This window comes from Athalia rosae, chromosome 7, assembly GCF_917208135.1.
Source record: "Athalia rosae chromosome 7, iyAthRosa1.1, whole genome shotgun sequence".
NCBI classification, from domain to species: Eukaryota; Metazoa; Arthropoda; class Insecta; order Hymenoptera; family Athaliidae; genus Athalia; species Athalia rosae.
In genome coordinates this window covers 4,382,642-4,400,449 of record NC_064032.1, presented here as the reverse complement: position 1 = coordinate 4,400,449, position 17,808 = coordinate 4,382,642, and the positions used below count along the sequence as shown (strand labels likewise).

The 17,808-nt window shown below is 36.4% G+C and overlaps 3 protein-coding genes across 11 annotated transcripts; 2 read left to right on the top strand and 1 right to left on the bottom strand.

The window, feature by feature from the left end:
- Nucleotides 1-489: 489 nt before the first annotated feature.
- On the bottom strand, nt 490-5,524 carry LOC105690544 (peroxisomal targeting signal 1 receptor). 3 transcript variants are annotated; one of them, XM_012408428.3, is made up of 9 exons: nt 5,384-5,524; nt 4,665-5,277; nt 3,967-4,323; nt 3,436-3,886; nt 2,752-3,295; nt 2,502-2,670; nt 2,257-2,414; nt 1,990-2,157; nt 490-1,899 (listed from the first exon to the last, which is right to left on the bottom strand). In XM_012408428.3, the coding sequence occupies exons 3-9, from the start codon at nt 4,312-4,314 to the stop codon at nt 1,860-1,862; spliced, it is 1,878 nt and encodes a 625-aa protein (XP_012263851.2). In that variant the 5' UTR covers nt 4,315-4,323; nt 4,665-5,277; nt 5,384-5,524; the 3' UTR covers nt 490-1,859. The 3 variants fall into 3 exon arrangements, with proteins under 3 accessions (XP_012263851.2, XP_020706670.2, XP_020706687.2); XM_020851011.2 differs by lacking the exon at nt 5,384-5,524 and having other exon boundaries at nt 4,665-4,916; nt 5,016-5,185; XM_020851028.2 differs by lacking the exon at nt 5,384-5,524 and having other exon boundaries at nt 4,665-4,913; nt 5,016-5,185.
- LOC105690364 (segment polarity protein dishevelled homolog DVL-3) lies at nt 5,434-13,842 on the top strand. Of its 5 annotated transcripts, none has more exons than XM_012408220.3 (11): nt 5,434-5,917; nt 6,555-6,624; nt 6,713-6,965; nt 7,061-7,243; nt 7,351-7,561; nt 7,703-7,831; nt 7,917-8,131; nt 8,547-9,038; nt 9,186-9,425; nt 12,484-12,552; nt 12,642-13,842. In XM_012408220.3, the coding sequence occupies exons 1-11, from the start codon at nt 5,757-5,759 to the stop codon at nt 12,680-12,682; spliced, it is 2,064 nt and encodes a 687-aa protein (XP_012263643.1). In that variant the 5' UTR covers nt 5,434-5,756; the 3' UTR covers nt 12,683-13,842. The 5 variants fall into 5 exon arrangements, 4 of the variants coding, with proteins under 4 accessions (XP_012263643.1, XP_020706583.1, XP_012263560.1 ...); XR_007279632.1 differs by having other exon boundaries at nt 5,559-5,917; nt 8,529-9,038; nt 12,471-12,552; XM_012408137.3 differs by having other exon boundaries at nt 5,559-5,917; nt 8,529-9,038.
- On the top strand, nt 13,787-17,504 carry LOC105690592 (facilitated trehalose transporter Tret1-like). 3 transcript variants are annotated; one of them, XM_012408567.3, is made up of 6 exons: nt 13,984-14,474; nt 15,215-15,328; nt 15,415-15,550; nt 15,635-15,820; nt 15,955-16,259; nt 16,338-17,504. In XM_012408567.3, exons 2-6 carry the CDS (start codon nt 15,224-15,226, stop codon nt 17,061-17,063), a joined length of 1,458 nt encoding a protein of 485 aa, XP_012263990.2. In that variant the 5' UTR covers nt 13,984-14,474; nt 15,215-15,223; the 3' UTR covers nt 17,064-17,504. The 3 variants fall into 3 exon arrangements, with proteins under 3 accessions (XP_048514915.1, XP_012263990.2, XP_048514914.1); XM_048658958.1 differs by lacking the exon at nt 13,984-14,474 and adding an exon at nt 13,787-13,906 and having other exon boundaries at nt 15,955-17,504; XM_048658957.1 differs by having other exon boundaries at nt 15,955-17,504.
- The last annotated feature ends 304 nt before the right edge of the window (nt 17,505-17,808 follow it).

Below are 17,808 nucleotides of genomic sequence, written 5' to 3'. Positions count from 1 at the left end.
GTTAACGACAGCCGTTCAGCAATCAACCCAAATAGAAATCTATTATCGTTTAATAACGGCAATCAATATAAAATATGTATAATTTGTTATTTTCAAACCCAAATTTTCTGTAATCATCGGAGCACGTATCTCGATTAATATTACAATTAATCAATCGATCGAATGATCAGAAATTGCAATCACATATAACGGACTTACACGGAAGCATGTTGTAGTATAACGAGACGCGGTCTGGAGCTCGTTCAAAATTTTTCAAAACACGTAATAAAACTATGCGGACTAGTTTTCAGAATTACCATTATAACCATACCGTAAAAATGTCGTTTGACAAAAGTGTCTAAAATCTCTGCATGAAAAAGAAACGTACTTCGTTTTTCATTTTTTCTCCTAAATGTCATCATCGATCCGAAGTTGATCAAGGATAATCAAAAACTCTTATTAAACATGACATGTCTTTTGGGTGTTAGAATTCTTTACAAAATACGCATATCATTGGAGCCTTTTAAAATTTTATTCAATTGCTGTAGTGTATAACAAAGAATGAAGTATGTAAATACATTCACTCGGTTGCCAAGTATATTTTTGTATAAAACGTGGACAATTTAAATATGAGACAGATTTATCAGAAAATAATCTGTCGTACGGTATATTGTAGAAATTTTGAATAAAATTTGAATGGAAGAATTGATACATCATTCAAATCGGCGGCTGAATTTACATGTAATTTTAAGAAGTAAATAATAATAATAATATGAATATGAATATGAATAATAATAATAATGATAATAACAACAACAACGATGAATATCAATATCTCATGATAAAAGAAGAGAGAAAAAATAGAACCTGAGAAGTGTTAGCAGCATAATTTTTTTTGTATGTATATATCTATATAAGTATATGATATAACAAGTGTATGAATATCTACCTATCTATGTATCTACTTATGTTAAAGTCCTATTTATAAGTTAAACATTTTACGTACGCTATATGTGAAATATGTATAATCATAATATTCAACACCTCAACAATATTTCCTACAAATCAACTGTACATAGTGTATTTATGGATGAGTTACTTTATTTTTTTTTTTCAATTTTTTTCATTTATTTGTTAATATTTTTTTTTTTCTTTTTTTGTGTTCCTCGGTTTTAGTTCTTCTTTTTTAGTTTTCTGTACATATAATTTTTTTCATTCTCCTCTTTCACGAACGCCAGTAATTGCTCATCGATTTTTTATAAAGGAGACACGTCTGATCAATAGCACGCCTAGGCTGTCATTAAGAATCACAGGGCGCGCTTTGCTTTGCCTTCTTTTTTTCATTCTTGATTTTGTCTGTGTTTGAGAGTGTTTAGTGAAATTCTACAATGAATCCATAAAAGTTATAGAAATAGTATAAAATTTACGACAAGTATTTAGATATTCATTTATTTTTTTAGTTTTCGTTAACTTATTTTTTGTTATCACTCACGTTCGCTTTTTATAGATGTTCATAGCAATCTTATTATCTAGGAAAGTAAAATAACATAGCTATTCAGTTGAAGTGAGAACTAAGGTTTAGTCTAAATTACTGATCTTTGAATTATACAAGTCTATATACATCGTTAGTATCTTATTTTCATTTTTTTTTATTGTTATTTAATTTATAAAATATTTTCAGTTACTTTTATTTTTTCTCTTGCTAACATATGCATATATATGTTATAGAATATTCGTAAATCATACTCGTACAGCCTCGCATCGAGTTGAATTTCACTGTTTCTTCAAAAGAAGAATCAATTACTACGAGATGAATTAGGGCGAACGTGTAAGATTGTGTAACACACTATTGCCTATTCAACCATTCATGTTACCTTCGACTATTCGATCTCAAACTCTTTGTTTAGGGTTGCTAAATCCCTGAAAATAGAAGAACAAGCAATGAGAATTAGAAGAACAGATTAGTGGTTAGGGGTTGTTACATATAAGAACGTATAAATTCAATCTTACCTCTTCTCTACTGCGTCGTTTAGATGGTATTTGTGCATCAGTGACACAACTAACCGTAAAGTTGACCAAATGGTATCAGACATAGCACCTCGATGACCGCTTTCACCTTGAGCATCTCGTCCAGCTGCTTGTTGATTCAGAGCTGTTAGCAAATGCTCACCCGCTTCTCTGTCGGCAGAGCATATAAACGGTTCCAATAATTACCACAAGTCGAAATGGGTAACTTTGTAATTAAATAAGAAATAGGTATATGAACACCGCTCTTACTTGTAAGCTGCCAAGTTGACACAGGATATTCCAAGGTTGTACCTCGCTCTTATGAAGCCTGGGGATATTTCTAATGCGTTGTGATAAGCTTCGATGGCTTCTCCAGATCGTTGGCCGTTCGCCAGTGTCGCTCCTAATCTATTCCACAATCTGGAATCCTGAACAGAATAATTTCAAATTAATATACATAGGATAGGCAAGTTCGATTGAAAATCATCGGTTGTCGATAATACGAATATACTTACATCAGGTCTAACTTGCAACGCAGCTTTGAAACAGTCTACAGCTTTGTCAAACTCGTTAGATATATTAAATAAAACCCCAAGACCGCATTGTACATCTGCGTCTATTTGTTCCGTTGGATTCATCCTAGCGGCTTCAATGTACAGCTGTTTAACTTCCTCATGCAAGTCTCTAGAATAAAATGAAAACAAAACATCAATACACAGAAGTAATCAATGAGGAAATCATACGTTTTATGCGCGTTTTACTCACTCAGATAACAGAGAAGACACCTTGGATCTCGCATGATGCACGGGACTTTTTTTGAGCGTGACTAAACTTTGGTATTTTTCATTTTTCAGTAGCCATTCTTTGAGCGTTACACATGCCTGATTTTGATAGGATTCATTTGTGTACGAAACGGCTAGAGTCATTAGGGCTGTAGAATTTGATGGATCTATCGACAAACACTGCTTCAAAGCAGATATAGCCATCGGATCCTGCTCATTTTCCGCCTGTGTTTTTCCTAATAAAAGCCACACTTCCGAATTATCTTTGTCTTGTTGCACCGCAGCTTCAAAGCAAAGCACAGCGCTTGGCAAATCTCCAGCGGCAAGTCTTCTTTTACCCTCTTCCAAAGCATTTGGTACATCTTTCATTGGGTTTTCACTCTGAAATGTGTATTCTTTGAAAGGATCGTAGTACTTTTCATACTCCGACAACCAGGGATGCGAAGTGTTTGCGTCATCGGAGGCTGATAACTTTTCCCACTCGTCTTGCAAGCGTGACCAGAAATTTTCTTCGTAATTATCTGCATCTGTGAAGACCAGGGTATTTATCCTAATTATTGAAATAGTATTATTCTTTTGGAAATTAATGAGATTTCGTTTATTGAGCACCTCATAATAACAGCACGTAATAGGATATATTATTTTATGCTTCAATTCGTGTACCGACCTACAACCTCTGGCTTTTCTGATGAAAACTCCTCGGCCCATGTACCAGCAGCAGCAAGTTCTTCGTCAACTTTGCTTAAGACTGGATCGGTGGCTTGTGCATCTCCAGAAACCTCGGATATACTCATCTTGTTGGCAGAAAACTCTTCCATCCACTTGGCATCCAATTTTTCTAGATTCGGGAGCGAAGACTGACCAGCTTCAATGGGAATATCACCTTCTTGCCGCATAAACCTCATGAACTTTGAATAAGCAAAATTTGGATCATCGTTATCCAAAGTCTCTGTGGATTCAACAGCAAAACCGTTCTGATTAACATCCTTTTCTACATTATCCACGCTATGCTCCAGGTACTCCTCAGCCCACTTGGGGCCTAATCCTAATTCAAATGTCTCAGGAAGTGGTATGGTGGCGTCAACTGGTGTATTCCATATAGCATCTGCATGCTGCTCCTATAATTGCATTCTATCATTAATTCTATATCCTGTCCAACAATCTTCATACCTGACAATTTTTAATCAAATATAATTACATCAAAATGACGACCAGACTCAAGGTACTGGTTAGCCCATGCAGTATCTTGTCCAGTTAATTCTTTGATCACCCCAGGAGCAGGTATCGGTGGATGAATATTGTGATCAATTTGTCTCATTTCTTGGAGTAAACTGTCCATCCGAAACGTTTGAGGGTGAGAGGCAGTTTCCTCTAAAAATTGTTTAACCAACTGGTCTGAATCCGAGCCCTCAAAGGAAGCGGAAGGCCCAAAAGGTCGTCCGATTCCCTCTTCCGTGAATCCATGATCCTGAACATAATGCGACGCTAGACGGACGACCGAACTTGGTCCTCCGCAGTCTCCGTCGACCAAATCTCGGAGCGACATTTTTTTATCCTAAATAAACGTGTCATTGTTGTTACAAATTCTCACTGCCATCTTTGTGCTGAATCATTAAAATCGTGCAATGATGAGATGAAAGAGATAGAAAGAGACATTGATTTTGTTTAGATGTATTTGAAGATATAGGACGAAATTTAAAGGGCAGTTGAATAGAAAGTTGAGAACGTCTTTGCGGTCTGAAAAAGTAGACAAAGAATGAAAAAACATACGATGGTAGACCGTTACGCATATTATTTTTTTCCGAATCATCTTATTTGCAATTAGCGAATGTAGGGCAATTTAGAGGATGGTTTCAGTCGATAAATAGATGGCATGGTATAATTTAAGTGACTTACGAGAGACACTGAGCTAGAACGATGGCCGAAGCTGTGGTATAATAATAACAGAAGACGGAGGTTATCTCACTATCCAGTTTTAACTTCCATCGGTGCAATTGTCAAGTGTAAGTGATTTTTTGTAAATTTGCCTAATTGATTTCGGCATACTAGAACGTGTTCGTCACTCGCTTGATCGTGGAATCGTTGGCAAAATTAACGAGGATCGCGCCCGCCGTGCGCCTCGCGCCTCTCGTCGACCTCTGCGACCTGCTTTCGTGAGAGCAAAGTACAATGCGAGTCACTGCGTCATATTGCTTCGAGCTATGAGGAAACAACCATCCAAGGAATATACTCGAATATACTGATTACCGACTCCTCGATGACGGCTGCGGTTCCTGCCAAACATTAAAACACGGACGATATGCTGCCAAAATGACAGTGTCACACTGGTATCGGCGTCTATCACTAACAATCCCGACGCACTTCCGGTTCTGCGCGACTAGAACAGAACTAAAATTCAAGCGGATTGTTGCAGTGCGGCAGAACAACGAGATCGTGTATTTGGTTCCGTTAGTTTTCCCACAGACTCTTTCAACAACTCACTATTAGAGTTTACTTGGAAAGCACACCGCTGAAACCAAAGAAATTTTTACACACTTAACATTATCCCAGACTCGGTGATCAGAGTTTTGAAGCTGAACTCAACAATCGCTGTCAAGTCAAAAAAATGAACATACGACATCCTCCCGATCCGCCCTCGATGGCGTGCGAACTGTCATTGCGTAATTAGTTTCGATCTGTCAATATTAGGAGTGATGGAGCCGGAAAAAACGGCCGCGACCTTCCTTCTTTGAGCGGCCTAAGCAGACTGTCATATAATGCAGGTTTTTGTAAAGGGTTAGTGGAAAATGATTCGGAAATTTAGGGTGCGTAATGAGCATCTGCGCGACGGCCCTGCGCGTTAAATTAATATAATCGAGAATCTCCGAGGATCCCCGACAGTGTACAGCAGCGCCATGTTCGTCGCATAGAAAAGTGTCCCTGTCCGTGGAGAGTTGAAAGTTCATTTCCCGTGAATGTTATCCGTGTAAAATATCCAATCTCCCAGCGATGGAGGAGACAAAGATAATATATCACATCGACGACGAGGAGACTCCATACCTTGTTAAGCTCACCATTTCACCGGAAAGAGTGACCCTGGCCGATTTCAAGAATGTTTTAAATCGTCCGAGCTACAAGTATTTCTTCAAATCGATGGACGACGATTTCGGGTAAGTTTATCGCACCACCCTATGATTCGCTCTCTCTCGATACTATTACAGGCCTTGTGGCACTTCTTTGACTCTGTTCGATTGTTCCTCAGCCTGCTTGCTCTCCCCATATGCCTCTCATCTTTATCCCTGTTTATTTCATCCCTCTGGAAGATCAACGAGCTGCGGGGTGCGATCAGTCTACCCCTCTCACCTTCCTGTCTTCCGACTTCCCGTACCTCCACCACCATCCGTCACTTTATTCTGTCACACGGCATTACAAAAGATATTTACACTTTTTTCAACCTAACGATGCAAAAATGCTCGGTACAATATCCTCGATTATGCGAAATCTTTATTATCTATTGAATCGCGATTTCAACACTAGCAAATAATTATTTCTAATACCTGTACTACTCATTATTATTATCATTTTTCATTATTATTTTCATCATTGTCATCGTTATCATTATTTCTGATACATAAACATTCGAGACTCTGATGTGTTTATCGAACGTAATTAGGTTTTCTTTACAGACTTTCTGATATTCATGTTTTTTTGTTTTTTGTTGTATGAAATTTCATATGAAATATTGTTTATATTTTGCTGTGTTAAATTCACCGACTCTGGTACAATTATTTTATTTCTCCTGAACAGCGTTGTCAAGGAAGAAATAGTTGACGATGACGCACACTTACCATGTTTCAACGGGAGAGTTGTATCTTGGGTAAGTCAGCAGACTTTGGGAATGGACTTATCTCAGTTGTTTCTATCAGTAATTGATGATATAATCTTTTGATAATCATTTGGAACAGCTGGTATCAGCAGAAGGCAGCAATGTATCGGATGGTGCATCACAATGCACAGATTCTGTGGCAAATAGTGAGGCTAAGCACGATCGCACAGACCATGTTACTCCGGGACACATGAATCGCCCACCACCACCAATGTCCAATGACGATACCCTAACAGAAACTGAAAGTATTATTAGCAGTAGACAAGGCCACCATTTGCACAAAAGTTCGAGACATCATCCAGACAAATATGACAGACACAATAAGTATAACGGTAAATAATTAGCTATCTCTGTTTTATTCTTGCAATATACAACTTCAATAATACCTAATTCAAATGTACAAACTTAACTTTCAATCTTGCCACAGGCTTACGTATAAACGGTCATTCCAAACATCGTTCCGGGCACGGCTATGAAACTGCTTCGATCTTAAGCTCAGACTTGGAAACTACCACATTTCTGGAGTCAGATGATGATGCAAGCAGTCGAATCACCTCTACAACTGGACGTCACACAAACATGAGCAGCGCAATAGACCGAGCAACATTAGGTACAATATTACATGCTAATAAAATTACCCAGATATCTATTCAACATTGAAGGAACTTCTTGTTTCTCAATCTTTGTGGTGGTTCTTAATCTTTGTTCAACACATAGATCGTCGTAGACCTCAAAGAAGACGTAGACACAGGTTACCACCCATGTCGCGGACTTCGTCTTTCAGCAGCATCACTGACAGCACCATGTCCCTTAACATAATTACTGTCTCACTCAATATGGACACTGTCAATTTCCTTGGTATCAGCATTGTCGGTCAAAGTAACAAAGGAGGAGATGGTGGTATCTACGTTGGCTCTATAATGAAAGGGTAATAACAAATTATGATACTAAGCAATGTGCAGCAATAATATCTCTGTAATATTCCACTTGGTACAGAGTATCAAAACATAGGCACATGCGTTCATGATGAAAGGACTCATGATCTTGTTTTTTATGTCTTATGATACAGAGGTGCTGTGGCATTGGATGGAAGAATAGAACCAGGTGACATGATACTCCAAGTGAACGATATCAATTTTGAAAACATGTCCAACGACGAGGCTGTCAGGGTGTTACGAGAAGTCGTTCAAAAACCTGGGTTAGTAGATAACATAACATTCGACGTTATATTGTAATTTTATTCAAAGACGTCTCACATTCATAGTCATGTATGATGTTTTCAGACCGATCAAATTGGTGGTGGCTAAATGTTGGGATCCAAACCCCAAGGGTTATTTTACCATCCCTCGTACGGAGCCAGTGCGCCCAATAGATCCAGGTGCGTGGGTAGCACATACGGCAGCTATAAGAGGCGAGGGTTTTCCACCTCGACCACCTAGTGCCACAACTCTTACCTCAACCTCCAGTAGTCTTGCCAGCACAATCCCAGATACCGAACGTAAGTTTTTGTTTAGAAGTTATTCCTCCCAGTTTAAGATCCAGAGTGAATTAGAAGTTTTTAAGAGAACCCTGCTTTTTATTCACACTAAACGAAAAAATCAAGGTATGAAAATAATCTCAGATTCACAGGTACAAATATGGATAACGGAATTTGTAGGATGCGCATGTAGCCCAAGATTATTTTTTCTTTCTAATGTTTATCAGTAGTTTATTTCATTGTCACCTCGCCTATCAGCTTCATCCATTATCTATCAACGAGTATCTAGCAAAGCCTTTATCGAACCTACCTGTCATGTAGACAAAAGAAGGAAGTCGATAGAATCTTTTGTTTTCATTAATTTTCATTTTCATTCATCAAAATTCTTATTCTGTTCGTCCGCTCATTCGCTGAGTAGAGACAACTGTGTCCACAGGTCCAATAGAAGAGTTACATCTCACCATAAACACGGACATGCCCACGATTGTTCGTGCAATGGCAAGGCCAGACTCTGGGCTAGAAATTCGTGATCGCATGTGGTTGAAAATAACTATTCCAAATGCATTTATCGGCGCTGATGTAGTAGATTGGCTCAATTCCCACGTCGAAGGATTTATAGACAGACGTGACGCTCGGAAGTATGCCTCGCTAATGCTCAAGGCAGGCTTCATCAGGCACACAGTCAACAAAATAACATTTTCAGAACAGTGCTATTATATTTTTGGTGATTTGTGCTCCGCCATGAGTAGTATGAAATTAGATTGTGACACAGTTGGACCTTTGCCACCACCTTCAGCGTGGGACATGCCATATTCTGGAACCTACGCACCCCACTCAGCAACTGGATACAGTCCAATGCCGTTCAACTTCACAAATGAGCCTACTGTTTACGGATATCACCGCGAGGAGAGTGTACATAGTGGATCAGGTAATTTAATTCGTTGCAATATTACATCGCAGCATGGAAAAAATTTTCAACGAGATGCTTTTTCTACTACCCCCCCTGTAAATGCCTGTCGTATCTTGCATTGGTTGATGTTGTGGATTGAAAAATCTTTTATGATTTTTTTTACAGGTGGTAGTAGCGCCGGAAGTGAGCATATTTGTAAAGAGCCGATTCATGATCTCAAATCTTGTTCTTCTGCGTCTGAATCGGACTTGCATATTCCAACCATACCAAGTATGCCTAACAAAAACTCTGGCAATGGCAACGGATCCAATGGGAAAAGATCAAACGGGAGTCGCAGTCGATCCAGTGGATCCGAACAATCCGTGCAGACTGGAACCGGTTCGGGAAATCAGCAAGATTTATCTGGTAGTAGACAGTCATTTCGCATTGCGATGGGAAACCCTTGCGAATTTTTTGTCGATGTTATGTAGATGCCGGTGTTGTATATAGTTGAGCGCAATTCTTAGTCGGAACGCACTGATGGGATCAAGTAGTAGTGAAAGTTGAAAATTAAGACAATAATTCTTATTATTTATTTTTGGCTCACAATTTTGTCAGTCAAAGTCTGTGACTCAATTTTCTCATTCAAATGATGACAGGAACTTTTCACTTTCACATTACATCTCGAATGATAACGTTCCATTCTTAGAAGTAAAAGTTTTACGTTTATTGGTAGCATTTTGTTTGCAGATAATTTGCAGACTTGGTGTGTGGGAATTGTGTCATGATAATGGAATGCAACCGTAGTAAAATTGATTATAATAATTTATAGAGTTCCTGCACTTGGTCTATAATTTTTTTTCTTAATATACCTTCAGTTCACAAAATAAGAAAAGGTGTCCATCGTTTCATAGTCAGATTCGAATTTCTATGATCGTCTAAAGAAATCTGTAGGTACGCTGTGACGTTAATTTTGAAATACTCATGGGGCTTTCGTGAACAAAAAGATTGCGAGCACGATACATTTGTTAACAACGCAAATATCCTTATCTTCAAACAGAATGTTTACACCTTAATATTAAACTAAAACTAACATTGTTGATGGAATTGAATATTCGCACATACCAAGCCGGCATCACACTTGTTTGCACAATATATTTCACATCGCAAGCTATTTTTGAAACTCCATCTATCCTAGGAATAATAATTCCTTGCATGTGGTAAGTGAATGTATATACTAATCTGGCTCTGGACTAAAAATTTAGAATTTCAGCCTTCTATTTCTTCTTCTACTGTACATTTTGCACAAATAGATCACTTTTAATTCAATATATTCCAATTTTTAACGCAGCTATGTAATGGGACAGTTTTTTTCTTGACAAGTAACTTTCAGCTACCCCTGTTAGTACTAAATTTTCTTTGAATATCTCGGTTAGCTCCTGCCACAGCTTGCCCCTTCTGCCCGCAGACCTAATATGCAACTCCAAATTATTTATCCGAGTAATGCATTGAAGTTTATAATTATTTTTAATACTATTATCGTTTACATTATTACCGTCAACAAAAACTAGGATCCTAAGCTGAAGTGCCTAAAATTAATCTTGATACCATCGTTGATCGCTTGATTATCTCATCGTAGAAACCGATTTAAATTTATTTTGAACTTCGTCATTTTGTAAAAAAAAATTTAAGACATAATCGTAACACAACGTGATACAAATATATTTTTTTCAACCGCCGATACTAGTTGTGGAAATGAGCAAACGCAATTAAAGTAATGGTTCTTTTCTAGTTTCATCTAAACAAGTCATTGAACTTGCCACTATTCTATTTCTTATACGCTAGGAAAGCACAACCGCACGAACAATATAGCACCGCATGATATAACCGGACATACTGATAGTGTTTGTTGGAAAGACAATGGAGAATATTACATACGTTTGCATGACATTAAAATTTTTTCAGTTGAATTTTCGAGTATGAATATTATTAATTTTGTTCCATTGGTTACATTTTAGGGCTATCTTCAACAATGGGGCAGCTATTTCTTTAAAAAAAAAAAAAAATGGATGGAATTATTATTATATAATTAAGTATTCAATATTTTGCCCAATTATTAGAAGTAACACGCTAGTTGCGCCAGCTATTGGTGGATAAAAAGCTATTGCATGAGATCTTTATTGTTCGGTATCAGAGAATCGATGTCGAGAGCAACAAGTATCAATCATTTTCATTATCAATGCACAATTAATCGACCCAACAATCTTTTTTTATTGAACTCAGGTCATGTTTGAGGTCCGGAATTTTGCTGCCAGCAGTGAAACGATTAGTGAAAGTCTCTAAATTTTATTAGTTGAATTCTGGCTGTTATCATTTGGAAAAATTTATTTACTACTCCAGAGTTTATTTCGAATTTATTATCGAATGGTTGAAAATCTGTCAAACCTCAATTCTCTCACAGCCACCCACAAACTCGTGTCATTAGCAAAATCAAACACTATCCAAAAAATCCACAGCTTAGCATATAAAAAAACAATGTTGTTAATACACCGTGTTCAATATATTAAAAATCGAAATACTTTTATTTATTGAAGCTATGAAACATGTTAAGGTACACTGTTGTAGAAGTGTATGATCCATTGATTTGGTAAAATCAATTAATGCTCCTAACTTGAGTATATAAATTTATATATTTAACCAGAGAGTGAAAGGCAGTTATTGCTTTTATAAATAAGATTGGATTTACACGAAACAACAAAGTCTTGAGCGATCGAGATGAGTAGGTATCAACACACATACACACATAGTACACCAAGTTATAATTTCATGTGTAAATAGTAAAGTATGCTCATGCTGAATGTGCCATTTTTTCAATATACAAAGCGTTTGTACGGATTAAAATAATTATAAATATACTTAAATGTGTTGAATAATTACGGTATCTGTGTGCTTTTGATTTGAAAATTCATATGCGCATTTTTATACTCTCGTCTTATGATCATTATTGAATGATTTATAGTTAATTAGAAATTAAAAAATTTTTTACACAGACAATGTATAAAGTACATGTTCATAATTTTAGTAGTAGATTTCATGCTTAACGATTATTCTCATTATAATTCCATCACTCATCGTCAGATTTTGGCATAAGAATTTTAGACGTTTTCGTATCAATATATATATCAGACGACTATATAGAATTATAGAAAATGTATTATTTTATAATATTACTGTCGCTATATTATTGTTGTAAAATATATACTCTTATTTTATGTTGTAATTTATTGGCTTTGTGTTATTTATTAAGCTGAAAGGATTAATTTTTTTATGAAATTCAAACTATTCACGAGCTAATCCAGTTTTTCGTTATTAGCATGCAAAATTAAAGAAGATGTATTCGACTTTTATAGTCGACATGACGAAAAATAGGTACAAAACGTAATCGAGTGATTTTTATGCTTTGCTGCGTTGGTGGGTGACGCAGGGCGTCGCAGACTAGAGGAGACGCAAACACAAACTAGCGACTTGGATAATAACAGCAGGGATGGTACATGTGAGTTGATTTTTCAGTATTTAAATTATCTAACCGATAATGTTTTTGGTCTATTAATTTGTATAATCGAATTGGTTTGCAATTTCCAGTTGAAGAAGATATCCTCGAATACCAATTCTTGCACAAATGAAGCCCTTGGTAATGGAATACGAAATAATAAGAGATAAAAAGTATTGCAATAGGCATGACAAAACACTTTGTATCATTTGAATTGATTATGTATGTTTGTATGGACTAACGATGCACACAGGAACATATTATATTTATAAATGTATATGTAATAGACCAATTTTGATAAAATTGTGGAAAAGCTGGCGATAATATTCAAATTGAATATCCAACAGCAGTTTGATAACGCATTCGTCATGTAAAATCAAAGTCAGCAAAATCAATGTACTAATAATCAAGAAATTAATTGGAAAATTATTTCCATTCAACATGCAAGGCATGGAAATGGTGGTATGCCTATAGTTTGTTGCCATGAGTCTGAAAATTACCGAGTATACTTATACTGCTAAACGCTGCTCACTATCAATTCTTTTAAAGCTTTGCCAAAGAGTCATTGGTTAATTACTAGATCTTTCATTTCAAAATTTTGAAATAACTTTTTGATATCGATACCAAACAGAAGACACATAGTCAAATTTCTCAAGACAAAATGACGTTCCATTTCTTCGTTTTAATTAATATCTCCAATAAGCTAGTATATAAGTTTCTCATATTAAAAATATTAGTTAAAATGTGGAGAAAACTAAAATTAATACAAATAAATTAAAAAAAAATCAAGATGCTTGTAGGAAATAGAAATGAAACACATACGATCTAGTATCAATTAAAGAATGAACGAAAACCGAAAGATCTTTCTTACAAGCACTCTATGGGTATACAGGGAAATATTTAAAAAGCGAGAAAAAGGATAGAAATTACGGTTGTAGAAAATAAGGAGAAGAAAAACGCAGTAAAAAATTGAATTATACATTTCTTTTAAACTGACACTGTTGTTCAACTATTGTTTATTATATTGATAAATTATCTATAATTTTTGCTCAATAATCAGCTGTGTATAAAATGATATCGAAAAAACAATAATGTAATGCAATTTATAATATATTTTCTATATTTCTTGTTTTTGCAATAACGCGATTTTTTTCCATGTCGTAATCTATCTACTGCAATCGGCGGGTATTTAACATGTAATTAATTATTTTTACCAATTATGTATAATCATAAAAATGGAAAAGAGTAATAAACTATTACGTAATTCGTAAAAAGAGTTACATTTGCCCCGCACTTTACCTGTCAATATCTGGCCAACGTTCAGTGCAATTAGGGACCAATTTAAACCCACATTTTGGTAGGTATTTTAACTCCAAGTCCAAAAATTTTTCTCACTCACATATGTCAGTTTTCACTCATTACTTTCGCTGGTGAATACACTCGGAATAACTTTTCTGATATTAATGATTCGTTGAATTAAAAAATCACGTATCTGATTTAAAGTTTAGGTTAGCTCGGTGCACCTTTGTCCCTTTTAACATATGATAATCTGTCGTCTCACGTGGTTACATGATAAATTTTGAATATTTTCAAGCGCCATCTAATTGTTGCCGGTTGTAAACATTTTTAAGTTTCAAAAATAAAGTGCCTTCATTCATACGTCGTTCGTACCCACTACAGAGAGCACTGAAGTTTATAGAAGTTATTAATTAATTTAATATAATATTACGTCCAGCTTGAAAACTATTCGGAGTATACGATTTGAAAGTGAAACATATTGTGTATCCTACTCGTATGTGATTCACAACTGACACATCGGATTTCAACATCTTTATAATCTTACAATTAGTCTTCCTAACAATAAGTGCGCGAGTGCGACGTAGTTAGTCTCATTGACTGAAGATTTGAAAGTCTGATTCAAAAAGGTAATTAAAAAGTTATTCAGAATTTTCAGTCAGGACGTATATGTATATAACACACGTACGTAACACGCACTTGCTGCTTCTTCGAACCTATTATTTCGGTGACATATGTTCAAACACTAACGAATAGTGTTTGATCTAATCACATAGGTATAGCTGACAACGCACAGCACGCTAATGCGAGTGCGCGAAAATTGAAACGTCTCCAAATTTATCTGTTCAACATCGTTGAGCATTGTATTTTACTACACGACACTAGCATTAGAAATGTCAAGCGCTTTACCTAAATCGAATAAATACACGTTCTACACTTCGTTCGATTATTTTCTAAAATGATTGTGTAGAAGGCACCATAAATTTCTAATTAGTTTCAGTGGGCTTTATCCCTGATTTTATAAAATTAAAACCAATAGCGAGACAATATTCAAGTATTATCGATGAATTGGAAGAAATATTTTCAATAAATTCCTACCCACGTATATCAATCAACTTTGTAAATTAATTGTGCCGATATGTTACTCTCAACTGTGGTTAATTCGAATAGCTTGTTTGTCGAGTTTATCAGTACGGTAAACACCAGGCAAAATATTGTCTGAAAAGGATTAGTTCGAAACCTTCGTTTCATACATTATACGTATTTTAGTTGTAATAATGTTGCCTTGTACTCGATGATAAACTTGTAATTATGAAACTTAAATGCATTCAAATCATACATGATTTCGAATATTGTTCGTCCTTGTTAGAAAGTTACAATGGAGAACCGCATACCGCAAACATATGTTCTAATACCAGATAGTGGGCCTTCTACAGCTTCAAAAGATTCTGATCTTCCAGTATGGAAAGAATCTTACCCTCAGGTAAAAAGATTTTCGAACCAATCAATCGTCTTTGAATAATGTGTTCGTCGCAGTCTTAGCGTCATTCTACTCACTTGTGGTTTTAGATTACTGGAGCATTCCTCGTTCATATGCTCTGCATTCAAGCTGGAATAAACATGGCATTTTCTGCGATACTTGTACCCCAGTTAAGGAAAGAAAATAGTAGTATAAAACTAGAGACTTGGGAAGAGGCTCTAATCGGTAAAACTTTTGATTTTTTTAAAGCGTTGCGAAATTCCATGTACTCAAATCTACAATCGTATATGATGTTTCTAATCCTTTCAGCAAGTCTGGTTACTATATCATTACCAATTGGTTCGCTGTTATGTGGACCTTTAATGGATAGATACGGACGAAAAAATGTCAGCTTATGTATCTGCATACCATATCTGACATCTTGGATTATGATATTTTGGGCATACGATGTAGTGTGGTTGTATGCTGCTAGAGCTTTAGCTGGTGCAGCAGGAGGTGATAGAATTAAAATTAGTCTTTAATTTATGTAAAAAGGGCCATTTTGGTGCCGATTTTCCACTCAAACTATTACGTCTTTCACCACTCGGATGACAGCCAGTCGATCTATAATATTTTTCCTCAATTTCTAGGGCTTTCAAGTGTCGCAATATTTTACACTTCCGAAATAGCTCATCCAGTATGGCGACCGATGCTCCTCGGTTTAAATTCTCTCTTTGTATCTTTCGGAATTTTATTAACGGCGGTGTTCGGCCTGTTTTTTCACTGGAGAACGATAGCTGTTATATTCGGGATTCTCAGTGCGTTAATTTTCGTGCTAATTACGACATTACCTGAGAGTCCCCACTGGCTATTGTCGTTCAAGAACGGAACACAAGATTTACGCAGAGTTCAGTTGGCTAGAAAATCGTTGCGATGGTTTATTCGTAATGATGTAGTGAGTATACCTTCGCTTCGACACGAGTTACCGGCTCAATTTGTAATTGTATTTCTTTTTTTTTTTTCTCATCTTCAGAAAGCCGAAAGAGAGCTGAATAATTTATTGACTATTTACCGAGCCAGGGCCGTGAATAGCACAGTAAATGAGACGTTTAGACAAAAGTTACGTAGTTTCCAGAAACCAGAGATTTGGAAACCCATCGTACTGCTGCTCGTGGTATTCTTCTTCCAGCAAAATTCCGGCTCCTACGTTATCATATTCTACGCTGTAACTTTGTTTGCCGAGTTGGGTGGACAATTTGGTTTCGTGGACGAGTACGGCGCCATGGCGTTACTCGGAGTAATTCGTTTTGTTATGGCCGCTGTCGCGTTGCTACTCTCCAGGAGATACGGGAGGCGAACGTTGATGATGGTCAGCGGCTTTGGGATGGGTGCGACGATATTGGTCGCCTCAGCTTTAATGCAATTTATGCAATCCGACAACAGGATTCCGGTCCTAATTTTCGTTCTCTTGTTCGTCTGCTTTGCTGCAATCGGTTGGCAGATCATACCTTGGGCATTAACAGGTGAAATGTTACCCACCAGAATCAAAGCGTTGGTCGGAGGTATTCTGATAAGTTACACCTATGTGCTGATGTTCGGAGTCGTGCAAACTTTTCCTCTTTTGATAAACCTCATCCATGCGAAAGGTGCTTTCCTGTCATTCTCAGTATTTTCGCTCGCAGGTACGGCGTTAGTTTGGAAATGTTTACCAGAAACATTCGGTAAAACTTTGGTGGAAATCGAACAAGCTTTCAAGTAACGTTACGATCAAAAAAATCTGTTCCTCTTTTTCACAACTGTCACAGATATAGCCTCGCATGATTTTTCATTCCTCGCAATTACATACTCGCCTTGTACTTATTCCCAGTGATTTTCTTCCCTTGTTATCACTTATCAATATTCTCGATCCTTTTTATTATCATATATGTTATTCAGCTTGTGAGTTTGACGTATCCTTATACTCAACAGTATAACCGTGGCTTTAGGTAATGTATATATTAGTTCTTTGGTTATTTGGATATTTTGAAATGTTTATTCATCAGAAATTTTCGGAAGTGGATTTTCCGTTTGTTCAATTGATAAAATTCAAGATCAAATTTCGCTATCGACGATGTTACAAATTTATTGGAAAAATTTTTTGTAAACGACTTCCATGTCAAAATTTATACGAATTGTTAATAAAGAAAAAACCTATAAACATTATGTTACTTTTATTACACGTAATCCCGAATTCACTTCCTCGGCGACGCCATACAGATAGGTATATCCAGCGGCATTATTCGAGCAAAAAATATTTCAGAGCGATCCCGTTATAAAATTGAAAAATGAGAAAAGGGAATTCTCGTCTACAGACAACTAAACACACACGAGTTGGCCATCTCGGGGTAAACGGGGAGGTGGGCCACCGATATATCCTGTGTTAGATATTTTTCAGGGGTGGATTGTATACGCGAAAAGAATTTCCGTATACGAAATCTGGCCGATTTTTTTCTCTCTTCCAGCCA